This window comes from Salvelinus fontinalis, chromosome 40 (assembly GCF_029448725.1).
Source record: "Salvelinus fontinalis isolate EN_2023a chromosome 40, ASM2944872v1, whole genome shotgun sequence".
Classification (NCBI taxonomy): domain Eukaryota; kingdom Metazoa; phylum Chordata; class Actinopteri; order Salmoniformes; family Salmonidae; genus Salvelinus; species Salvelinus fontinalis.
The window spans coordinates 7,479,142-7,501,222 of NC_074704.1; the positions used below are offsets into that span (position 1 = coordinate 7,479,142).

At 46.6% G+C, this 22,081-nt stretch overlaps 1 protein-coding gene across 3 annotated transcripts in view; it reads right to left on the reverse strand.

The window, feature by feature from the left end:
• Positions 1-19,301, reverse strand: part of LOC129839485 (CMRF35-like molecule 8) — a 19,809-nt gene extending 508 nt beyond the window's left edge. The window contains exons 1-6 of one of the 3 annotated variants that reach the window (XM_055906969.1): positions 19,139-19,301; positions 18,070-18,405; positions 17,765-17,872; positions 16,782-16,841; positions 2,283-2,390; positions 1-2,133 (exon numbers count right to left, since the gene is read on the reverse strand). The exon at positions 1-2,133 is cut by the window's left edge and continues 508 nt beyond it. In XM_055906969.1, coding sequence (XP_055762944.1) covers positions 1,880-2,133; positions 2,283-2,390; positions 16,782-16,841; positions 17,765-17,872; positions 18,070-18,405; positions 19,139-19,178 — 906 coding nt within the window. In that variant the 5' untranslated portion in view covers positions 19,179-19,301 and the 3' untranslated portion in view covers positions 1-1,879. Of the gene's footprint in view, positions 2,134-2,282; positions 3,862-15,461; positions 16,842-17,764; positions 17,873-18,069; positions 18,406-19,138 lie in introns of those variants that run through there. The other 2 variants (XM_055906967.1, XM_055906968.1) reach the window with 2 other exon arrangements.
• Positions 19,302-22,081: the final 2,780 nt, after the last annotated feature.

Here is a 22,081-nt window from a genome sequence, read left to right on the forward strand (position 1 = left end):
TAGTTAGTTAGTAATTGTTAGTAAATTGTATAGTACTGAATAATGATCAAGGTTGGGGTTCTTGCAGATCCAAGAAGGTTACGACTGTTCAGAAAGAGAATTGATATGAGGTAATGATTAATAAGTGACTGTTCAGAATGAGATTGATATGAGGTAATAATTAATAAGTGACTGTTCAGAATGAGAATTGATATGAGGTAATGATTAATAAGTGACTGTTCAGAAAGAGAATTGATATGAGGTAATGATTAATAAGTGACTGTTCAGAATGAGATTGATATGAGGTAATAATTAATAAGTGACTGTTCAGAATGAGAATTGATATGAGGTAATGATTAATAAGTGACTGTTCAGAATGAGACTGATATGAGGTAATAATTAATAAGTGACTGTTCAGAATGAGACTGATACGAGGTAATAATTAATAAGTGACTGTTCAGAATGAGACTGATATGAGGTAATAATTAATAAGTGACTGTAATTGATATATATCTTATATAGCTTCTTGAGTTTAATTTGGGAGATGAGTCATTAAACAACTTATTCCGTGGTGCCCTAAATATTAATGAGTTAATTGTTTCATGATTAATTTAATTGGGTAACAATTAAACATAGTTAGTGGATTTAAGCAAAAACATTCATCAGATTAATGAAAGTCAAGTCACGACAGTAAAGTGGAGTAAAAAACTGTAGCATAGTGGAGACAGGCTGGATCTCTGGGGAAGTTGACAGTAGCATAGTGGAGACAGGCTGGATCTCTGGGGAAGTTGACCGTAGTATAATGGAGACAGGCTGGATCTCTGGGAAAGTTGACAGTAGCATAATGGAGACAGGCTGGATCTCAGGGGAAGTTGACAGTAGCATAGTGGAGACAGGCTGGATCTCTGGGGAAGTTGACAGTAGCATAGTGGAGACAGGCTGGATCTCAGGGGAAGTTGACAGCAGCATTGTGGAGACAGGCTGGATCTCTGGTGAAGTTTACAGTAGCAAAGTGGAGACAGGCTGGATCTCTTGGGAAGTTGACAGTAGCATAGTGGAGACAAGCTGGATCTCTGGGGAAGTTGACAGTAGCATAGTGGAGACAGGCTGTATCTCTGGAGAAGTTGACAGTAGTATAGTGGAGACAGGCTGGATCTCTAGGGAATTTGACAGTAGCATAGTGGAGACAGGCTGGATCTCTGGGGAAGTTGACAGTAGTATAGTGGAGTCAGGCTGGATCTCTGGGGAAGTTGACAGTAGCATAGTGGAGACAGGCTGGATCTCTGGGGAAGTTGACAGTAGCATACTGGAGACAGGCTGGATCTCTGGGGAAGTTGACAGTAGCCTAGTGGAGACAGGCTGGATCTCTGGGGAAGTTGACAGTATCATAGTGGAGACAGGCTGGATCTCTGGGGAAGTTGACAGTAGCATAGTGGAGACAGACTGGATATCTGGGGATGTTGACAGTAGCCTAGTGGAGACAGGCTGGATATCTGGGGATGTTGACAGTAGCATAGTGGAGACAGGCTGGATCTCTGGGGAAGTTGACAGTAGCATAGTGGAGACAGGATGGATCTCAGGGGAAGTTGACAGTAGCATAGTGGAGACAGGCTGGATCTCTGGGGAAGTTGACAGTAGCATAGTGGAGTCAGGCTGGATATCTGGGGAAGTTGACAGTAGCACAGTGGAGTCAGGCTGGATCTCTGGGGAAGTTGACAGTAGCATAGTGGAGACAGGCTGGATTTCTGGGGAAGTTGACAGTAGCATAGTGGAGACAGGCTGGATTTCTGGGGAAGTTGACAGTAGCATAGTGGAGACAGGCTGGATTTCTGGGGAAGTTGGCAGTAGCATAGTGGAGACAGGCTGGATCTCAGGGGAAGTTGACAGTAGCATAGTGGAGTCAGGCTGGATCTCTGGGGATGTTGACAGTAGCATACGTCACACTGTCTGGAGCCTCTCCACCTCCAACGTTGGAGTAGATGTCATCTGGATGAGGATTGGTTGCCTTGGCATAGATGGTGATGATATCACAGGCTGTATCTGGGTTATGATTGGTCCCTGTGGCATAGATGGGGTTGGTGATGGTTCCTGTGTCTGGATCCTGGTTGGTTGTCATGGAGTCAGACACCAACAGCCTGGCAGAGTGTTTAGATGCTGAAGAGGAAAACAAACAGATGATTTATTGTTGATGATTATTTATTTATGTTTTGTTATTAAATGTTTTTTATTTATAAAACCTTTACAAATATTTTGACATATTTGTTAAATCTTTAAATAATGATTGTGTGTGATAACTAGTGTACCTGTTGGTCTCCTGTCTCTGTCTCTCCTCTGTCTAAAGAACATGAACAGCAGCAGACCCAGCAGTAGTAGAACAACACCCAGACCAACACCAGAGAACATCACGTCACCTAGAACACCCAGAACAACACCAGAGAACATCACGTCACCTAGAACACCCAGAACAACACCAGAGAACATCACATCACCTAGAACACCCAGAACAACACCAGAGAACATCACATCACCTAGAACACCCAGACCAACACCAGAGAACATCACATCACCTAGAACACCCAGAACAACACCAGAGAACATCACATCACCTAGAACACCCAGACCAACACCAGAGAACATCACGTCACATAGAACACCCAGAACAACACCAGAGAACATCACATCACCTAGAACACCCAGAACAACACCAGAGAACATCACGTCACCTAGAACACCCAGAACAACACCAGAGAACATCACATCACCTAGAACACCCAGACCAACACCAGAGAACATCACATCACCTAGAACACCCAGAACAACACCAGAGAACATCACATCACCTAGAACACCCAGACCAACACCAGAGAACATCACATCACCTAGAACACCCAGACCAACACCAGAAAACATCACATCACCTAGAACACCCAGACCAACACCAGAGAACATCACATCACCTAGAACATCCAGACCAACACCAGAGAACATCAGATCACCTAGAACACCCAGACCAACACCAGAGAACATCACATCACCTAGAACACCCAGAACAACACCAGAGAACATCACATCACCTAGAACACCCAGACCAACACCAGAGAACATCACATCACCTAGAACACCCAGACCAACACCAGAGAACATCACATCACCTAGAACACACAGACCAACACCAGAGAACATCACATCACCTAGAACACCCAGACCAACACCAGAGAACATCACATCACCTAGAACACCCAGGCCAACACCAGAGAACATCACATCACCTAGAACACCCAGACCAACACCAGAGAACATCACATCACCTAGAACATCCAGACCAACACCAGAGAACATCAGATCACCTAGAACACCCAGACCAACACCAGAGAACATCACATCACCTAGAACACCCAGACCAACACCAGAGAACATCACATCACCTAGAACACCCAGACCAACACCAGAGAACATCACATCACCTAGAACAGCCAGAGACAGTACTCAGGCTTAATGTAACAGTGATGGTACATTTAGCTAGTCTCTACTGTACTGTACTTCTGTGTTTCTTCATTTCAGAGGGAGGGAGGAGGGAAGACAACATCAGACAGAGAAACAGCTGGTGTTGAGGAGAGCAGAACATAGAGAGGAATTGTTAATGAGGTATCAATAGTCACAGTCAGATTATTCAATCTAATATGAAGTATCAGGCAAAGTCAATGTGTTTTTGTTCTGGTTCAATGTTATTCACTGTCTGGAGGTGGAAGATGTAATGACTAGTTTCTACCACAAGGTGGTGTGTCTTTAGATTCATAGTTGTAGTTTATGAGGGAAGGATAGTTGGTAGTTACAGGATGGTGCTTGGTAGTCATTGTCCGTGTTACAGGATGGCGCCTGGTAGTCATTGTCCATGTTACAGGATGGCGCTTGGTAGTTGTAGTCCATGTTACAGGATGGCGCTTGGTAGTCATAGTCCATGTTACAGTATGGTGCTTGGTATTTGTAGTCCATGTTACAGTATGGTGCTTGGTAGTCGTAGTCCATGTTACAGAATGGTGCTTGGTAGTCGTAGCCCATGTTATAGTATGGTGCTTGGTAGTCGTAGTCCATGTTACAGTATGGTGCTTGGTAGTTGTAGTCCATGTTAAATATTGTACTTGGTAGATGTAGTCCATGTTACAGTATGGTGCTTGGTAGTCGTAGTCCATGTTAAATATTGTACTTGGTAGTTGTAGTCCATGTTATAATAAGAGTGGGACAGCGGTCTAAGGCCCTGCATCTCAGTGCTTGATGTGTCACTACAGATACCCTGGTTTGATTCCAAGCTGTATCACAACCGGCCGTGATTGGGAGGCCCATACGGCAGTGCACAATTGGCCTGGCATAGTCGGGGTTTGGCTGGTGTAGGCTGTCATTATAAATAAGAATTTGTTCTGAACTGACTTCCCTAGTTAAATAAAGGTTAAATACATTTTTTTTTCTCATAAAGACCATGTTACAATATGATGCTTGGTAGTTGTAGTTCATTTTACAGCATGGTGCTTGGTAGTTGCAGTTTATCTCTAAGTGTCATGTGGTGCCGAGGGTTCATTATGTTACCATGGTGATGCTGTTGTTATCTTGTGTTCTAGTCATGTCTGTGGTGGTGATGCTGTTGTCACCTTGTGTTCTAGTCATGTCTGTGATGCTGTTGTTACCTTGTGTTCTAGTCATGTCTGTGGTGGTGATGCTGTTGTTACCTTGTGTTCTAGTCATGTCTGTGGGGGTGATGCTGTTGTTACCTTGTGTTCTAGTCATGTCTGTGGTGGTGATGCTGTTGTTACCTTGTGTTCTAGTCATGTCTGTGGTGGTGATGTTGTTACCTTGTGTTCTAGTCATGTCTGTGGTGGTGATGCTGTTGTTACCTTGTGTTCTAGTCATGTCTGTGGTGGTGATGCTGTTGTTACCTTGTGTTCTAGTCGTGTCTGTGGTGGTGATGCTGTTGTTACCTTGTGTTCTAGTCGTGTCTGTGGTGGTATTGTTGTTACCTTGTGTTCTAGTCATGTCTGTGGTGGTGATGCTGTTGTTACCTTGTGTTCTAGTCATGCCTGTGGTGGTGATGATGTTGTTACCTTGTGTTCTAGTCATGTCTGTGGTGGTGATGCCGTTGTTACCTTGTGTTCTAGTCATGTCTGTGGTGGTGATGCTGTTGTTACCTTGTGTTCTAGTCATGTCTGTGGTGGTGATGCTGTTGTTACCTTGTGCTATGTCGTGTCTGTGGTGGTGATGCTGTTGTTACCTTGTGTTCTAGTCATGTCTGTGGTGGTGATGCTGTTGTTACCTTGTGTTCTAGTCGTGTCTGTGGTGGTGATGCTGTTGTTACCTTGTGTTCTAGTCTTGTCTGTGGTGGTGATGCTGTTGTTACATTGTGTTCTAGTCATGTCTGTGGTGGTGATGCTGTTGTTACATTGTGTTCTAGTCATGTCTGTGGTGGTGATGCTGTTGTTACCTTGTGTTCTAGTCATGTCTGTGGTGGTGATGCTGTTGTTACATTGTGTTCTAGTCATGTCTGTGGTGGTGATGCTGTTGTTACCTTGTGTTCTAGTCTTGTCTGTGGTGGTGATGCTGTTGTTACATTGTGTTCTAGTCATGTCTGTGGTGATGCTGTTGTTACCTTGTGTTCTAGTCATGTCTGTGGTGGTGGTGATGCTGTTGTTACCTTGTGTTCTAGTCATGTCTGTGGGGGTGATGCTGTTGTTACCTTGTGTTCTAGTCATGTCTGTGATGGTGATGCTGTTGTTACCTTGTGTTCTAGTCATGTCTGTGGTGGTGATGCTGTTGTTACCTTGTGTTCTAGTCGTGTCTGTGGTGGTGATGCTGTTGTTACCTTGTGCTATGTCGTGTCTGTGGTGGTGATGCTGTTGTTACCTTGTGTTCTAGTCGTGTCTGTGGTGGTGATGCTGTTGTTACCTTGTGTTCTAGTCATGTCTGTGGTGGTGATGCTGTTGTTACATTGTGTTCTAGTCATGTCTGTGGTGGTGATGCTGTTGTTACATTGTGTTCTAGTCATGTCTGTGGTGATGCTGTTGTTACCTTGTGTTCTAGTCATGTCTGTGGTGATGATGCTGTTGTTACCTTGTGTTCTAGTCATGTCTGTGGGGGTGATGCTGTTGTTACCTTGTGTTCTAGTCATGTCTGTGATGCTGTTGTTACCTTGTGTTCTAGTCATGTCTGTGGTGGTGATGCTGTTGTTACCGTGTGTTCTAGTCATGTCTGTGGTGATGATGCTGTTGTTACCTTGTGTTCTAGTCATGTCTGTGGGGGTGATGCTGTTGTTACCTTGTGTTCTAGTCATGTCTGTGATGCTGTTGTTACCGTGTGTTCTAGTCATGTCTGTGGTGGTGATGCTGTTGTTACCTTGTGTTCTAGTCGTGTCTGTGGTGGTGATGCTGTTGTTACCTTGTGTTCTAGTCGTGTCTGTGATGGTGATGCTGTTGTTACCTTGTGTTCTAGTCATGTCTGTGGTGGTGATGCTGTTGTTACCTTGTGTTCTAGTCGTGTCTGTGGTGGTGATGCTGTTGTTACCTTGTGCTTTGTCGTGTCTGTGGTGGTGATGCTGTTGTTACCTTGTGTTCTAGTCGTGTCTGTGGTGGTGATGCTGTTGTTACCTTGTGTTCTAGTCATGTCTGTGGTAGTGATGCTGTTGTTACATTGTGTTCTAGTCATGTCTGTGGTGGTGATGCTATTGTTACCTTGTGTTCTAGTCTTGTCTGTGGTGGTGATGCTGTTGTTACATTGTGTTCTAGTCATGTCTGTGGTGATGCTGTTGTTACCTTGTGTTCTAGTCATGTCTGTGGTGGTGATGCTGTTGTTACCTTGTGTTCTAGTCATGTCTGTGGTGGTGATGCTGCTGTTACCTTGTGTTCTAGTCATGTCTGTGGTGGTGATGTTGTTACATTGTGTTCTAGTCATGCCTGTGGTGGTGATGCTGCTGTTACCTTGTGTTATAGTCATGTCTGTGGTGGTATTGTTGTTACCTTGTGTTCTAGTCATGTCTGTGGTGGTGATGCTGTTGTTACCTTGTGTTCTAGTCATGTCTGTGGTGATGATGCTGTTGTTACCTTGTGTTCTAGTCATGTCTGTGGGGGTGATGCTGTTGTTACCTTGTGTTCTAGTCATGTCTGTGGTGATGCTGTTGTTACCTTGTGTTCTAGTCATGTCTGTGGTGGTGATGCCGTTGTTACCTTGTGTTCTAGTCATGTCTGTGGTGGTGATGCTGTTGTTACCGTGTATTCTAGTCATGTCTGTTGTGGTGATGCTGTTGTTACCTTGTGTTCTAGTCATGTCTGTGGTGGTGATGCTGTTGTTACCTTGTGTTCTAGTCATGTCTGTGGTGATGATGCTGTTGTTACCTTGTGTTCTAGTCATGTCTGTGGGGGTGATGCTGTTGTTACCTTGTGTTCTAGTCATGTCTGTGGTGGTGATGCTGTTACCTTGTGTTCTAGTCATGTCTGTGGTGGTATTGTTTTTACCTTGTGTTCTAGTCATGTCTGTGGAGGTGATGCTGTTGTTACCTTGTGTTCTAGTCATGTCTGTGGTGGTGATGCTGTTGGTACCTTGTGTTCTAGTCATGTCTGTGGTGGTGATGCTGTTGTTACCTTGTGTTCTAGTCATGTCTGTGGTGGTGATGCTGTTGTTACCTTGTGTTCTAGTCATGTCTGTGGTGGTGATGCTGTTGTTACCTTGTGTTCTAGTCATGTCTGTGGTGGTGATGCTGTTGTTACCTTGTGTTCTAGTCGTGTCTGTGGTTGTGATGCTGTTGTTACCTTGTGTTCTAGTCATGTCTGTGGTGGTGATGTTATTACCTTGTGTTCTAGTCATGTCTGTGGTGGTGACGCTGTTGTTACATTGTGTTCAGTCAGGCTTCAAGACTAGTCATTCAACTGAGACTGCTCTTCTCTGTATCACGGAGGCGCTCCGCACTGCTAAAGCTAACTCTCTCTCCTCTGCTCTCATCCTTCTAGACCTATCGGCTGCCTTCGATTCTGTGAACCATCAGATCCTCCTCTCCACCCTCTCCGAGTTGGGCATCTCCGGCGCGGCCCACGCTTGGATTGCGTCCTACCTGACAGGTCGCTCCTACCAGGTGGCGTGGCGAGAATCTGTCTCCTCACCACGCGCTCTCACCACTGGTGTCCCCCAGGTCTCTGTTCTAGGCCCTCTCCTATTCTCGCTATACACCAAGTCACTTGGCTCTGTCATAACCTCACATGGTCTCTCCTATCATTGCTATGCAGACGACACACAATTAATCTTCTCCTTTCCCCCTTCTGATGACCAGGTGGCGAATCGCATCTCTGCATGTCTGGCAGACATATCAGTGTGGATGACGGATCACCGCCTCAAGCTGAACCTCGGCAAGACGGAGCTGCTCTTCCTCCCGGGGAAGGACTGCCCGTTCCATGATCTCGCCATCACTGTTGACAACTCCATTGTGTCCTCCTCCCAGAGCGCTAAGAACCTTGGCGTGATCCTGGACAACACCCTGTCGTTCTCAACTAACATCAAGGCGGTGGCCCGTTCCTGTAGGTTCATGCTCTACAACATCCGCAGAGTACGACCCTGCCTCACACAGGAAGCGGCGCAGGTCCTAATCCAGGCACTTGTCATCTCCCGTCTGGATTACTGCAACTCGCTGTTGGCTGGGCTCCCTGCCTGTGCCATTAAACCCCTACAACTCATCCAGAACGCCGCAGCCCGTCTGGTGTTCAACCTTCCCAAGTTCTCTCACGTCACCCCGCTCCTCCGCTCTCTCCACCGGCTTCCAGTTGAAGCTCGCATCCGCTACAAGACCATGGTGCTTGCCTACGGAGCTGTGAGGGGAACGGCACCTCAGTACCTTCAGGCTCTGATCAGGCCCTACACCCAAACAAGGGCACTGCATTTATCCACCTCTGGCCTGCTCGCCTCCCTACCACTGAGGAAGTACAGTTCCCGCTCAGCCCAGTCAAAACTGTTCGCTGCTCTGGCACCCCAATGGTGGAACAAACTCCCGCACGACGCCAGGACAGCGGAGTCAATCACCACCTTCCGGAGACACCTGAAACCCCACCTCTTTAAGGAATACCTAGGATAGGATAAAGCAATCCTTCTGACACCCCCCCCTTAAAAGATTTAGATGCACTATTGTAAAGTGGCTGTTCCACTGGATGTCATAAGGTGAATGCACCAATTTGTAAGTCGCTCTGGATAAGAGCGTCTGCTAAATGACTTAAATGTAAATGTAATGTAAATGTTCTAGTCATGTCTGTGGTGATGCTGTTGTTACCTTGTGTTCTAGTCATGTCTGTGGTGATGCTGTTGTTACCTTGTGTTCTAGTCATGTCTGTGGTGATGATGCTGTTGTTACCTTGTGTTCTAGTCATGTCTGTGGGGGTGATGCTGTTGTTACATTGTGTTCTAGTCATGTCTGTGGTGATGCTGTTGTTACCTTGTGTTCTAGTCATGTCTGTGGTGATGATGCTGTTGTTACCTTGTGTTCTAGTCATGTCTGTGGGGGTGATGCTGTTGTTACCTTGTGTTCTAGTCATGTCTGTGATGCTGTTGTTACCTTGTGTTCTAGTCATGTCTGTGGTGGTGATGCTGTTGTTACCTTGTGTTCTAGTCATGTCTGTGGTGGTGATGCTGTTGTCACCTTGTGTTCTAGTCATGTCTGTGATGCTGTTGTTACCGTGTGTTCTAGTCATGTCTGTGGTGATGATGCTGTTGTTACCTTGTGTTCTAGTCATGTCTGTGGGGGTGATGCTGTTGTTACCTTGTGTTCTAGTCATGTCTGTGATGCTGTTGTTACCGTGTGTTCTAGTCATGTCTGTGGTGGTGATGCTGTTGTTACCTTGTGTTCTAGTCGTGTCTGTGGTGGTGATGCTGTTGTTACCTTGTGTTCTAGTCGTGTCTGTGATGGTGATGCTGTTGTTACCTTGTGTTCTAGTCATGTCTGTGGTGGTGATGCTGTTGTTACCTTGTGTTCTAGTCGTGTCTGTGGTGGTGATGCTGTTGTTACCTTGTGCTTTGTCGTGTCTGTGGTGGTGATGCTGTTGTTACCTTGTGTTCTAGTCGTGTCTGTGGTGGTGATGCTGTTGTTACCTTGTGTTCTAGTCATGTCTGTGGTAGTGATGCTGTTGTTACATTGTGTTCTAGTCATGTCTGTGGTGGTGATGCTATTGTTACCTTGTGTTCTAGTCTTGTCTGTGGTGGTGATGCTGTTGTTACATTGTGTTCTAGTCATGTCTGTGGTGATGCTGTTGTTACCTTGTGTTCTAGTCATGTCTGTGGTGGTGATGCTGTTGTTACCTTGTGTTCTAGTCATGTCTGTGGTGGTGATGCTGCTGTTACCTTGTGTTCTAGTCATGTCTGTGGTGGTGATGTTGTTACCTTGTGTTCTAGTCATGTCTGTGGTGGTGATGCTGCTGTTACCTTGTGTTCTAGTCATGTCTGTGGTGGTATTGTTGTTACCTTGTGTTCTAGTCATGTCTGTGGTGGTGATGCTGTTGTTACCTTGTGTTCTAGTCATGTCTGTGGTGATGATGCTGTTGTTACCTTGTGTTCTAGTCATGTCTGTGGGGGTGATGCTGTTGTTACCTTGTGTTCTAGTCATGTCTGTGGTGATGCTGTTGTTACCTTGTGTTCTAGTCATGTCTGTGGTGGTGATGCCGTTGTTACCTTGTGTTCTAGTCATGTCTGTGGTGGTGATGCTGTTGTTACCGTGTATTCTAGTCATGTCTGTTGTGGTGATGCTGTTGTTACCTTGTGTTCTAGTCATGTCTGTGGAGGTGATGCTGTTGTTACCTTGTGTTCTAGTCATGTCTGTGGTGGTGATGCTGTTGGTACCTTGTGTTCTAGTCATGTCTGTGGTGGTGATGCTGTTGTTACCTTGTGTTCTAGTCATGTCTGTGGTGGTGATGCTGTTGTTACCTTGTGTTCTAGTCATGTCTGTGGTGGTGATGCTGTTGTTACCTTGTGTTCTAGTCATGTCTGTGGTGGTGATGCTGTTGTTACCTTGTGTTCTAGTCGTGTCTGTGGTTGTGATGCTGTTGTTACCTTGTGTTCTAGTCATGTCTGTGGTGGTGATGTTATTACCTTGTGTTCTAGTCATGTCTGTGGTGGTGACGCTGTTGTTACATTGTGTTCAGTCAGGCTTCAAGGCTAGTCATTCAACTGAGACTGCTCTTCTCTGTATCACGGAGGCGCTCCGCACTGCTAAAGCTAACTCTCTCTCCTCTGCTCTCATCCTTCTAGACCTATCGGCTGCCTTCGATACTGTGAACCATCAGATCCTCCTCTCCACCCTCTCCGAGTTGGGCATCTCCGGCGCGGCCCACGCTTGGATTGCGTCCTACCTGACAGGTCGCTCCTACCAGGTGGCGTGGCGAGAATCTGTCTCCTCACCACGCGCTCTCACCACTGGTGTCCCCCAGGTCTCTGTTCTAGGCCCTCTCCTATTCTCGCTATACACCAAGTCACTTGGCTCTGTCATAACCTCACATGGTCTCTCCTATCATTGCTATGCAGACGACACACAATTAATCTTCTCCTTTCCCCCTTCTGATGACCAGGTGGCGAATCGCATCTCTGCATGTCTGGCAGACATATCAGTGTGGATGACGGATCACCGCCTCAAGCTGAACCTCGGCAAGACGGAGCTGCTCTTCCTCCCGGGGAAGGACTGCCCGTTCCATGATCTCGCCATCACTGTTGACAACTCCATTGTGTCCTCCTCCCAGAGCGCTAAGAACCTTGGCGTGATCCTGGACAACACCCTGTCGTTCTCAACTAACATCAAGGCGGTGGCCCGTTCCTGTAGGTTCATGCTCTACAACATCCGCAGAGTACGACCCTGCCTCACACAGGAAGCGGCGCAGGTCCTAATCCAGGCACTTGTCATCTCCCGTCTGGATTACTGCAACTCGCTGTTGGCTGGGCTCCCTGCCTGTGCCATTAAACCCCTACAACTCATCCAGAACGCCGCAGCCCGTCTGGTGTTCAACCTTCCCAAGTTCTCTCACTGTCACGTTCCTGACCTATTTATGTTAGTTTTTGTGTGTTAGTTGGTCAGGACGTGAGGTTGGGTGGGCATTCTATGTTATCTGTTTCTATGTTGGTTTCGGTTTGCCTGGTATGGCTCTTGATTAGAGGCAGGTGGTTTGCGTTTGCCTCTAATCAAGAGTCATATTTAGGTAGGGCATTCTCACTGTTTGTTTGTGGGTGATTGTCTCCTGTGTCTGTGTTATGTCTTACACCATACGGGATTGTTTCGGTTGTTCGTTTCGGTTTATGTAGTCTGTTCCTGTGTCAGCGTGCTTCGTGTATATGTAAGTTCGTTTGTTCAGGTCTGTCTACATCGTTTTGTTATTTTGTAAGTTTTGAAAGTGTTTTGTTTTCGTGTCATCAGTTTTCGTATATATAATAAAGATGGCATATTTCCCTGACTCCGCATTTTGGTCTGAAGATCCTTCTCTCCTCACTTCATCTGAGGATGAGGAAAGCGACAGCTATTACAGAATCACCCACCAAAATACAGAGACCAAGCGGTATGGGAAAAATCGACGGAGCAACAAGGACTTCTGGACTTGGGAGGAGATCCTGTCTGGTAGAGGACCCTGGGCGCAAACTGGAGAATATCGCTGCTCTCGTGAGAAGAGTGAGGCAGCCACAGCCCAGGAGCGCTGGTATGAGGAGGCAGCTAGGAGACGTGGATGGAAGCCGGAGAATCAAGCTCGTAACCGGAATTATGAGGGGACTCGTTTTGCACGGAAGCCCGAAAAGCCCGTGAGTAACTCCCAAAAATTTCTTGGGGGGGGGGCTAAAGGGTAGTGGGCTAAGGGCAGGTAGGAGACCTGCGCCCACTTCCCAGGCTAACCGTGGAGAGCGGGAGTACGGGCAGACACCGTGTTACGCAGTAGAGCGCACGGTGTCTCCTGTACGTGTGCATAGCCCAGTGCGGGTTATTCCACCTCCCCGCACTGGTAGGGCTAGATTGGGCATTGAGCCAGGTGTCATGAGGCCGGCTCAACGCGTCTGGTCTCCAGTGCGTCTCCTCGGGCCGGCATACATGGCACCTGCCTTACGCATGGTTTCCCCGGTTCGCCTACACAGCCCGGTGCGGGTTATTCCACCTCCCCGTACTGGGCGGGCGACCGGGAGCATTCAACCAGGTAAGGTTGGGCAGGCTCAATGCTCAAGAGAGCCAGTACGCCTGCACGGTCCGGTATTTCCTGCGCCACCTCCCCGCCCCAGCCTAGTACCTACAGTGCCTATATTACGCACTAGGCTACCAGTGCATTTCCAGAGCCCTGTTCCTCCTCCACGCACTCTCCCTGTAGTGCGTGTATCTAGCCCGGTGCCTCCAGTTCCGGCCCCACGCACTAAGCTACCAGTGCGTCTCCAGAGCCCTATACACACTGTATATTCTCCCCCTACTAATCCTGATGTGCTTGTCCTCAGCCCGGCGTCACCAGTGCCGGTACCACGCATCAGGGATAGAGTAGGCTTTGAGAATACAGTGTGCCCTGTTCCTGCTCCCCGCACTAGTAGGAAGGTGCTTGTCATTAGCACGGTGCCTCCAGTTCCGGCACCACGCACCAGGTCTACAGTGCGCCATATCCGGCCAGAGCCATCCGTCTCCCCAGCGCCATCTGAGCCATCCGTCTCCCCAGCGCCATCTGAGCCATCCGTCTCCCCAGCGCCATCTGAGCCATCCGTCTCCCCAGCGCCATCTGAGCCATCCGTCTCCCCAGCGCCATCTGAGCCATCCGTCTCCCCAGCGCCATCTGAGCCATCCGTCTCCCCAGCGCCGTCTGAGCCATCCGTCTGCCAGGAGCCTGCAAAGCCGCCCGTCTGCCATGAGCCTGCAAAGCCGCCCGTCTGCCATGAGCCTACAGAGCCGTCAGCCAGACAGGAGCCGCTAGAGCCGTCAGCCAGACAGGAGCCGCTAGAGCCGTCAGCCAGACAGGATCTGCCAGAGCCGCCAACCAGACAGGATCTGCCAGAGCCGCCAACCAGACAGGATCTGCCAGAGCCGCCAACCAGACAGGATCTGCCAGAGCCGCCAACCAGACAGGATCTGCCAGAGCCGCCAACCAGACAGGATCTGCCAGAGCCGCCAACCAGACAGGATCTGCCAGAGCCGCCAACCAGACAGGATCTGCCAGAGCCGCCAACCAGACAGGATCTGCTAGAGCCGCCAACCAGACAGGATCTGCCAGAGCCGCCAACCAGACAGGATCTGCCAGAGCCGTCAGAGCGCCATGAGCAGCCAGAGCCGTCAGAGCGCCATGAGCAGCCAGAGCCGTCAGAGCGCCATGAGCAGCCAGAGCCGTCAGAGCGCCATGAGCAGCCAGAGCCGTCAGAGCGCCATGAGCGTCGAGAGCCGTCAGAGCGCCATGAGCGTCGAGAGCCGTCAGCCTGCCATGAGCGTCGAGAGCCGTCAGCCTGCCATGAGCGTCGAGAGCCGTCAGCCTGCCATGAGCGTCGAGAGCCGTCAGCCTGCCATGAGCGTCGAGAGCCGTCAGCCAGCCATGAGCATCGAGAGTCGTCAGTCAGCCATGAGCTGCCCTTCAGCCTGAAAAGGCTAGATACCCAGAACTGCCCATCAGTCCAGAGCTGTCTCTCTGTCCGGAGCTGCCTTTCAGTCCGGAGTTGCCCCTCTATCCTGATCTCCCTCTCTATCTTTATCTACCTCTATAGTCTTATCTATCCCTCTGTCTTGGTTTATCTCTCTGTCCCGTTATTGTCATTATTAGATATGTTATTAGGAGGATTTTGTGGGGGAAGTAAGAGGGTGGACATTCTTGAAGGGAGGGGGCTAGGATGGATTATGGTGGGGTGGGAACCGCGCCCGGAGCCTGAGCCACCACCGTGGTTAGATGCCCACCCAGACCCTCCCCTAGACTTTGTGCTGGTGCGTCCGGAGTTCGCACCGTGGGGGGGGGGTACTGTCACGTTCCTGACCGATTTATGTTAGTTTTTGTGTGTTAGTTGGTCAGGACGTGAGGTTGGGTGGGCATTCTATGTTATCTGTTTCTATGTTGGTTTCGGTTTGCCTGGTATGGCTCTTGATTAGAGGCAGGTGGTTTGCGTTTGCCTCTAATTAAGAGTCATATTTAGGTAGGGCATTCTCACTGTTTGTTTGTGGGTGATTGTCTCCTGTGTCTGTGTTATGTCTTACACCATACGGGATTGTTTCGGTTGTTCGTTTCGGTTTATGTAGTCTGTTCCTGTGTCAGCGTGCTTCGTGTATATGTAAGTTCGTTTGTTCAGGTCTGTCTACATCGTTTTGTTATTTTGTTAGTTATATCCAGTATAGTTCGTTTTCGTCTTTGTCTATTTTGTTTATTTAATAAATCATTATGTGTTCAAACTTCGCTGCGCCTTGGTTCCCTCAATACTCCTCCTTTTCTGAAAATGGAGAGGAGGAGGAACGCCTTAACACTCACGTCACCCCGCTCCTCCGCTCTCTCCACCGGCTTCCAGTTGAAGCTCGCATCCGCTACAAGACCATGGTGCTTGCCTACGGAGCTGTGAGGGGAACGGCACCTCAGTACCTTCAGGCTCTGATCAGGCCCTACACCCAAACAAGGGCACTGCATTCATCCACCTCTGGCCTGCTCGCCTCCCTACCACTGAGGAAGTACAGTTCCCGCTCAGCCCAGTCAAAACTGTTCGCTGCTCTGGCACCCCAATGGTGGAACAAACTCCCGCACGACGCCAGGACAGCGGAGTCAATCACCACCTTCCGGAGACACCTGAAACCCCACCTCTTTAAGGAATACCTAGGATAGGATAAAGCAATCCTTCTGACACCCCCCCCTTAAAAGATTTAGATGCACTATTGTAAAGTGGCTGTTCCACTGGATGTCATAAGGTGAATGCACCAATTTGTAAGTCGCTCTGGATAAGAGCGTCTGCTAAATGACTTAAATGTAAATGTAATGTAAATGTTCTAGTCATGTCTGTGGTGATGCTGTTGTTACCTTGTGTTCTAGTCATGTCTGTGGTGATGCTGTTGTTACCTTGTGTTCTAGTCATGTCTGTGGTGGTAAAGATGTTGTTACCTTGTGTTCTAGTCATGTCTGTGGTGATGCTGTTGTTACCTTGTGTTCTAGTCATGTATGTGGTGGTGATGCTGTTGTTACCTTGTGTTCTAGTCATGTCTGTGGTGGTGATGATGTTGTTACCTTGTGTTCTAGTCATGTCTGTGGTGGTATTGTTGTTACCTTGTGTTCTAGTCATGTCTGTGGTGGTGATGATGTTGTTACCTTGTGTTCTAGTCATGTCTGTGGTGATGCTGTTGTTACCTTGTGTTCTAGTCATGTCTGTGGTGATGCTGTTGTTACCTTGTGTTCTAGTCATGTCTGTGGTGGTAAAGATGTTGTTACCTTGTGTTCTAGTCATGTCTGTGGTGATGCTGTTGTTACCTTGTGTTCTAGTCATGTATGTGGTGGTGATGCTGTTGTTACCTTGTGTTCTAGTCATGTCTGTGGTGGTGATGATGTTGTTACCTTGTGTTCTAGTCATGTCTGTGGTGGTATTGTTGTTACCTTGTGTTCTAGTCATGTCTGTGGTGGTGATGATGTTGTTACCTTGTGTTCTAGTCATGTCTGTGGTGGTGATGCTGTTGTTACCTTGTGTTCTAGTCATGTCTGTGGTGGTGATGCTGTTGTTACCTTGTGTTCTAGTCATGTCTGTGGTGGTGATGATGTTGTTACCTTGTGTTCTAGTCATGTCTGTGGTGATGATGTTGTTACCTTGTGTTCTAGTCATGTCTGTGGTGATGCTGTTGTTACCTTGTGTTCTAGTCATGTCTGTGGGTGGTGTTGTTGTTCCTACTGTTCCATTGGTCCTAGCTGTTGGAACATAATGTGTCAAATATGTAAGGTGAAAACCCTCCAACAATCAGAGAGAGAGAGAGAGAGAGAGAGAGAGAGAGAGAGAGAGAGAGAGATAGAGAGAGAGAGAGAGAGAGAGAGAGAGAGAGAGAGAGAGAGAGAGAGAGAGAGAGAGAGAGAGAGAGAGAGAGAGAGAGAGAGAGAGAGAGAGAGAGAGAGAGAGAGAGAGAGAGATACTGTGCCTGCGTACTTGTTAACGTGTGTGGTTTGGGTTGTGTGTTTCTGAGACTGAAAGTAGTTCCCACTCTGTGTGTTTCAGAGGAAGTGGTGTGAACCTTGACCTACAATGACTGTAAATACTAGTAAATACTAGTATTTCAATACAGCACCTCTCTGAGTAGTTACAATACTAAAGATAATGACTGTAACTACTAGTCTCTCAATACAGAACCTCTCTGAGTACAGTTACAATACTAAAGATAATGACTGTAACTACTAGTCTCTCAATACAGCACCTCTCTGAGTACAGTTACAATACTAAAGATAATGACTGAACAGGTTAGAGGGACTAAATAACATGGTTAATATTAGTGACTGGGGGAGAGGGAGATGTGAGAGGGGGAGAGGAGAGAGTGGAGATGAGGAGATGTGATAGGGGGAGAGGAGAAGAGGAGATGTGAGAGAGAGATGTGAGGGGGAGAGGGGGAGATGTGAGGGGGAGAGTAGATGAGGAGATGTAATAGGGGGAGAGGAGAATAGGAGATGTGAGAGAGAGATGTGAGGGGGAGAGGAGGAGATGTGAGGGGGAGAAAAAAAGGAGGACAGAAAGACAGAGAGAAAGATAACAGAGGAGGGACAGAGATAGATGGAGAGAGAGAATGATGTAGGCCTACAGATAAGTGTGTAGGCTATAGAGAGCAGTTCTACTGAGGGTAATATACCTGCTGTGGAGTTTGAGGAGTCAGTTGTCATGGTGATGTTTGTTGATGGGTGTGTCGTGGAGAGGAGAGGTCTGGAGGTGACGGAGCCAGGGTTGGGAGGAACAGGAGCTGTAGAGAGAGATAGAGAGATAGAGAGTCATGGAGAGAGAGAGTGAGAAAAAGAGAGAGAACGAATGAGAAAGAGAGAGAAAGAGAGAGAGAGAGTGAGGGAGAGAGACAGAGATATAATGCATCAACACAAATATATAATGTGTAAAATATAATGCTCCACATAAACACACTGATAGAAGGTCTTAGACACCAACCTCTGTCCACAGTCAGCCTGACTTCAGTCTTGTGATACCACCACCATGTGTTTATTTCACACCCGTAGGTCCCAGAATCCTCTAGGATCAGGTTAGTGATGGTCACAGTGAAGACTCTTCTCTCTGTGTTGTCAAACAGAGAGAATCTCCCTTCATGAGTCGACGCTGGGTGCTGATGCGTTTGGGTTTTGATCACGTCAACCCGGTAGGCCCAGATCCCTTTAGAGAGGTACTTCTGGTTTGTCTCAAACCCCCGGTCATAAGGACACTGAATACTAGAATGTCCTCCTTCTTTCCCTCTCTTTGTGATCACTGATGACATCACACAGCTCACAGCTATGAAACAACCACAGAAACACATTCACATCATCTCTACAATAACAGTTGTCATAGTTACCATGTTTCACAGACAGTCAGGTGAGGGAGATAGTTGAGTGACAGGTAGAGAATGTTTAATAATCTGGGACTGAGTGATACAGTACATTTATGTGTTCAGGACTACAGCAATACAGTAAAACAGTGTTGAAGGATAAAGTAAAGTACAGTATTGATCACTGTAGCGTACAATCATACATGCCAAGAATTGTATTGAGGTCTGATAGTCACAGTTCAATATGGGGTGTGTATTAATGTATTGAGGTCTAATAGTAACAGTTCAATATGGGGTGTGTATTAATGTATTGAGGTCTAATAGTAACAGTTCAATATGGGGTGTGTATTAATGTATTGAGGTCTAATAGTAACAGTTCAATATGGGGTGTGTATTAATGTATTGAGGTCTCATAGTAACAGTTTAATATGGGCTGTGTATTAATGTATTGAGGTCTAATAGTAACAGTTCAATATGGGGTGTGTATTAATGTAATATATTCTAATAGTAACAGTTCAATATGGGGTGTGTATTAATGTATTGAGGTCTGACAGTAACAGTTCAATATGGGGTGTGTATTAATGTATTGAGGTCTAATAGTAGCAGTTCAATATGGGGTGTGTATTAATGTATTGAGGTCTAACAGTAACAGTTCAATATGGGGTGTGTATTAATGTAATATATTCTAATAGTACTCACCACAGAGGAGGCTGATGTTGACAGACATCAGATTCCTCATTCTTCTCTCTGGCTTCCCTCCTATGTTGTACAAATTATACCGTTCTCCACTCACTCAGACTCTCTCCCAGTCCCTCCTAGTAGCTATGAACACAACTCTAACCATGTTTAAGAGTTCTGGTAGCTGTTTAGTCCAGTCTCTCTCTCTCTCTCTCTCTCTCTCTCTCTCTCTCTCTCTCTCTCTCTCTCTCTCTCTCTCTCTCTCTCTCTCTCTCTCTCTCTCTCTCTCGTAATCGTCAGTTCCTCTTTCTATACTGTATGTTGATATCTGGGGTTTTCTTTCATGTCAGTGTGTGTGTCAGTTTTCTTTAGACACACTTATATTTGGGTGTTTGTTTGAATAAATATACATGAATATGGACACTTGGTTAAGTTTAAGTTTATCTTAAATTATACAATGGGTGGGTATAATCCTTGACGCTGATTGGTTAAAACCTCATTCCAGCCGGTGTCTATTTCACAAGTTACCACCAGCTAAAGCTCTGATGTTGAAATGCCTATTTACTCTCTTCCATCCCACTGCGCAATTCACTGTCTCATCAGCCCAGCCAGGCAATTTGTAAACTTGATCTCCACTGTAAAAAGCATCTAGACATTATTTCGCATTTCTTTTAGACTAGCAATTGGTTTTCAACAGTGGAGATTTGTATAAACGTTGCTGTCTGTCTCTCTGACATTTGCAACATTGTTTCAATATTGAAATTGGATCTCCAGCTGTAACATCGTAATGAACGTGCAGCAGTTGGGAGTCGGGACAAGACAGGCAGGCGGCCATCTTTTCACAGACAGTCAAAATCATGAATCTGCATCATGTTCATGGATATTTACAAATAAATGTCGATAGAAAACTGGTCAAATGAAATACAGCTAGTTTGCAGTCTTTCCAGCTTCAGTTTGAAGTGATTGTGTTAGCTGTGTTGTTGGCTAGCTCCTCTGTTGTTGGCTAGCTCCTCTGCTGTTGGCTAGCTCCTCTGTTGTTGGCTAGCTCCTCTGTTGTTGGCTAGCTCCTCTGACAACACTGTCCTGACGAGAGAGTACATTTTCTATGCCAGGCGAAATCGTGCCTCATTAGATCATTGTTATGGATGTATCCAAATAAATGTCACTAGAAAACAGCTTTAAAAAATGCAGCTACTTTGCTGTTATTCTGTCTGCACTGTTCTACGTGACTGTAGTTGTCTAGCTACCAAGTTGGCTAGCTACCAAGTTGGCTAGCTACCAAGCAACCATAGTTGGCGAACTACCAAGCAAGGGACCAGAACGTTACCAGCCAGTATGGCAATAGAACATTTAGAACCAATGACTGGGTCACGTTCATCGTTACAGAACAAAAAGACTGAATGACTGGGTCGCGTCCATAGATACACAACAAAAAGACTGAACGACTGGGTCACGTCCATAGATACAGAACAAAAAGACTGAACGACTGGGTCACGTCCATAGATACAGAACAAAAAGACTGAACGACTGGGTCACGTCCATAGATACAGAACAAAAAGACTGAACAACTGGGTCACGTCCATAGATACAGAACAAAAAGACTGAACGACTGGGTCACGTCCATAGATACAGAACAAAAAGACTGAACGACTGGGTCGGGTCTTTGCCCACTGAACCGATAGAACAAACGACCAGCTGGCTTGGGTAGCAACCCTAGATTTGTGTCTGGACTATTATCTTGTGGAAGGATGAAATAGTATGAATAAATTCATCAAAATAAAGTTTTTAATTAAAATATGTAAATCATTATTTGAATATTTTGGCAACCCGTTGTATAAAACTGATAATCGAAACCTAACAAGACCCGTACCAATATATCTTCGGGCCTGACAGCACCCATGGGAGTATAACCTCAGACCTAACAACATCCTTGCCAATAAATCCTCAGGCCCAACAACACCCGTGCCAATATATCCTCCAAACACCGGCTTCTCAGGCAATATCAATTATAAAGTTTGAGCACACACACACACACACACACACACACACACACACACACACACACACACACACAGGCTCAACAATATCCTAGACCTCTATTAGACAGGGTTAGGATTAAAACACAAGCTCAACAATATCCTGGACCTCTATTATTTTTTTTATTTTTTTTCATTTCACCTTTATTTAACCAGGTAGGCTAGTTGAGAACAAGTTCTCATTTGCAACTGCGACCTGGCCAAGATAAAGCATAGCAGTGTGAACAGACAACAACACAGAGTTACACATGGAGTAAACAATAAACAAGTCAATAACATGGTAGAAAAAAGAGAATCTATATACAATGTGTGCAAAAGGCATGAGGTAGGCAACAAATCGAATAATTACAATTTAGCAGATTAACACTGGAGTGATAAATCATCAGATGATCATGTGCAAGAAGAGATACTGGTGTGCAAAAGAGCAGAAAAGTAAATAAATAAAAGCAGTATGGGGGTGAGGTAGGTAAATTGGGTGGGTAGTTTACAGATGGACTATGTACAGCTGCAGCGATCGGTTAGCTGCTCGGATAGCAGATTTTTAAAGTTGTTGAGGGAGATAAAAGTCTCCAACTTCAGAGATTTTTGCAATTCGTTCCAGTCGCAGGCAGCAGAGAACTGGAAGGAAAGGCGTCCAAATGAGGTTTTGGCTTTAGGGATGATCAGTGAGATACACCTGCTGGAGCGCGTGCTACGGGTGGGTGTAGCCATCGTGACCAGTGAACTGAGATAAGGCGGCACTTTACCTAGCATAGCCTTGTAGATGACCTGGAGCCAGTGGGTCTGACGACGAACATGTAGCGAGGGCCAGCCAACTAGGGCATACAGGTCGCAGTGGTGGGTCGTATAAGGTGCTTTAGTAACAAAACGGATGGCACTGTGATAAACTGCATCCAGTTTGCTGAGTAGAGTATTGGAAGCTATTTTG